This window comes from Aegilops tauschii, chromosome 2 (assembly GCF_002575655.3).
Source record: "Aegilops tauschii subsp. strangulata cultivar AL8/78 chromosome 2, Aet v6.0, whole genome shotgun sequence".
In the NCBI taxonomy this organism is placed as follows: Eukaryota; Viridiplantae; Streptophyta; class Magnoliopsida; order Poales; family Poaceae; genus Aegilops; species Aegilops tauschii.
This window is the reverse complement of record NC_053036.3, coordinates 144,559,180-144,561,928: the sequence shown is the minus strand read 5'-3', so window position 1 is coordinate 144,561,928 and position 2,749 is coordinate 144,559,180. Positions and strand designations below refer to the sequence as shown.

The window sequence follows — 2,749 nt, the reverse complement described above, 5'->3', positions numbered from 1 at the left end:
TATTATAGTTAGTGATGTGGCAGGTGTAGTACTTTTAAGCACATATCGTGTGGTGAAAATTCCGTAGCGGGGAGCAGTAGCGTTTCTATTAAATGTCGTGTGTACGGTACTTCAATTTTTTAGACAAGTTGATTTTGGATAGTGCAAAACTCGGCTTTTTGTGGTGGCTAGGGTTGTTGTCCTTGGAAATGGAATGCAATGGGATAGATTGTTATTTACATTCGATTGCTTGTGTTCGGCTTCTCGCTTCCATCGGTCTATTCTGTCTGTTCGTTTTTTTGTTGTGATCTCCGGCAGCGGTGTTGAAGTCCTTGCTTCATCGCCGTCGGGTGGGTACTTTGTGTTGTTGGGTGCACCGTTTGACGGTGTGTATCTCGAAGTGGGTGGGTGGTTGGCGAAGCGTGGTGGCGGTTGTTTTGCGAGGGGAACTCTACTTGGAATTTGGGCCCATGTACTGAACCTAGGAGGAGACCTTGTGTGAGTGTGGAATGTTTCGAGATTTTGCTGTGGAAGAGAGGAAGGAAGAGAGTAGTGGAGGTGGGAGAGATGGAAATGATGGAACCGTCTGTAATCTTCGACGGTCTGATTTTAGTATGAAGATTCGTGTCGCCTGGCTTTTTTTGTTCACTATAGCATCTTAATAGACGTGTGAGGCACGGAACACCAGGCTCTACAGGCACCGACGTTGGAATTTTAGAGGCACTGGTATCAACTCTGTGGATGCACAAATGTGTGGTGGCAGGGGCATGCATCTGAAGACTTACTCAGAGAGTCACGGTTGTGAAGTCTTTAGAGTTACGAGCGTGTGTCGCCACGGGCACGTGAGAGTGATGCGCCGGGAAGTTTGGTAGTAGAGACATTTGTGCGAATAGTACTCAGAGAGTATCGGTTGTGGGTCCACATGTGTGAAGTCTGTGCAGCATTGGTCGTGTGGTAGTAGCGGCGTGCGTCGGGAAAGGTGCGAGCAATAACATTTGTTACGTGCTTAATCGGACGATTTGACGGTTGCTTTTTCCCGGCAACCGCGAGCACTGCCACTCGGCGGTTGCCTCGACGCACAGCAACGACGAGCGCATGTCTTCTGCCCTCACTACCACGGTGAGGCCGCCTCCAACCGCCTCCTCCACGACCCAGACCTTGGCACAAAAGGGTAACTGCGCTTCCATAGCCGCTCAATTCCAAAAACACTATTGCCGTTCCATCTCAACTAGCATCTCCACAATCTCTGTGTCAAGGCGGCCATCGCTGGAGGAGTGTAATGGCGGAGGAACCATCTGCCAAGTGTCCCCGTGGTGAGACGTCCGACCAGAGAACGGAGGTCGACGACGTTCAGGTCCCCGGTCAGAAGCACGACTACAAAGTGCACCTCAAGGAGGTTGACATCCACGGCAAGGAAAAGCTGGATGTCGTATGCACCAGCAATCCTGAGGAAGCCGACAAGATGATCAGCAGGATCCTGAAAAGGGTCTGCGGCTTGTACCCTCAGTACATCGGCGTTGATGTTGAGTATACCAGGGAGAACGAACCTCCGCAGAGGGCAGCGGTTCTACAGTTATGCGTGGAGGAACTCTGTTTGGTATATCACATCACCGCGGCAACAAAATGGTGAACCATCCTATAGTTTCAACCTCTCCATGCTTCTGTTTAATTAGCTTTTCACCCTAAAATTTGATTAAATTGGTTTATTGACTTGATGTATTAGTGAAGTTTCTGAAGTAGATGCAGCAGAATAGATTTTGAACTTGACTCACCAGATCAGTTTATGTATTTGATGCACTAGATTATTTTATGGATTTGATGTACGAGATTATTTTCTGAACTTGATGTTCTAGCGTACTTTATGTTCTATTGTATTTTCTATATTTCATGTTCTAGTGTAGTTCAGTTTCTTGAATTGATGTGTTAACGTGGCTAAGAAGTAGATAGGTAATTGATTCAAGTGTAAATACCAAAAATAAAAATAACATGCTGTGCTTGTATTTTATTTCTGAACTCTGCATAGCAGTTTCTGAAATTTTTTTGTCCATGAATTATACGTACTATATAAGCATGTACTTGATCGATACTTGATGGATCCACCTTAAATGTGTCATTCCCCTGCAGGCCCAAGAGTCTGCGCCCGTTCCTGAAGGAGGACAGGTTCTACACCTTTGCCGGCTTCAGTATTGAAGGTGACAAAGAGATGCTGCGAAGTTCTGGTTTGGAGATCAACCCCGACAAGTTCATTGACATCCAGTGCAAATGGAGAGTTCCTTTCAAGGGAAGAAAGAGGCACCACTCTTTGGCTGATGTTGCAGGGAGCATGATCCACCCATTCTACAAACAGATGAAGGATAAGATTGATAGGGTTGAAGACCATAAACTGTGGGGGATCAGCCCACTGCCCAATTACCTCATTGAGTATGCAGCGATAGATGCGTACGCCACCTACGAGTCGTGGAAGAGAATTGAAAACATCAGAGAAGGTCTGGAGAGTGCAAAAGAGGCAGAGAAGAATTATGACGATCCTTACTGCGGATACTAGTGATGACGGAAACATAGAAAATTGGTCATGGAGTTGCTTGTGTTTATGCTTGTCATTTCTATTGTATCAGGTTCGTAGTTTACTTCTGTTAGAACGAAGCAGTTTCTAATGTCATTTGTATCAGGTTAAACAAGTTTCCTTATGTCAAGTTGTAGTTTGTTTATGTGATTGAGCAAGTTATTTAGCTTGCTAAGTACTATGTTTATTCAGCAATCATGTGATTTT

The 2,749-nt window shown here is 45.5% G+C and overlaps 1 protein-coding gene across 1 annotated transcript; it reads left to right on the top strand.

The window, feature by feature from the left end:
* Nucleotides 1–1,258: 1,258 nt before the first annotated feature.
* LOC141040835 (uncharacterized) lies at nt 1,259–2,524 on the top strand. Its single transcript, XM_073506952.1, has 2 exons — nt 1,259–1,506; nt 2,104–2,524. The coding sequence occupies exons 1-2, from the start codon at nt 1,259–1,261 to the stop codon at nt 2,522–2,524; spliced, it is 669 nt and encodes a 222-aa protein (XP_073363053.1).
* Nucleotides 2,525–2,749: the final 225 nt, after the last annotated feature.

What these genes read in the sequence shown, in the direction of transcription:
- LOC141040835 (XM_073506952.1), top strand. Translation starts at nt 1,259, where the DNA reads ATGGCGGAGGAACCATCTGCCAAGTGTCCCCGTGGTGAGACGTCCGAC. An exon ending in TACATCGGCGTTGATGTTGA is followed by an intron (nt 1,507 to 2,103) that starts GTATACCAGGGA and finishes ATTCCCCTGCAG; the next exon opens with GCCCAAGAGTCTGCGCCCGT.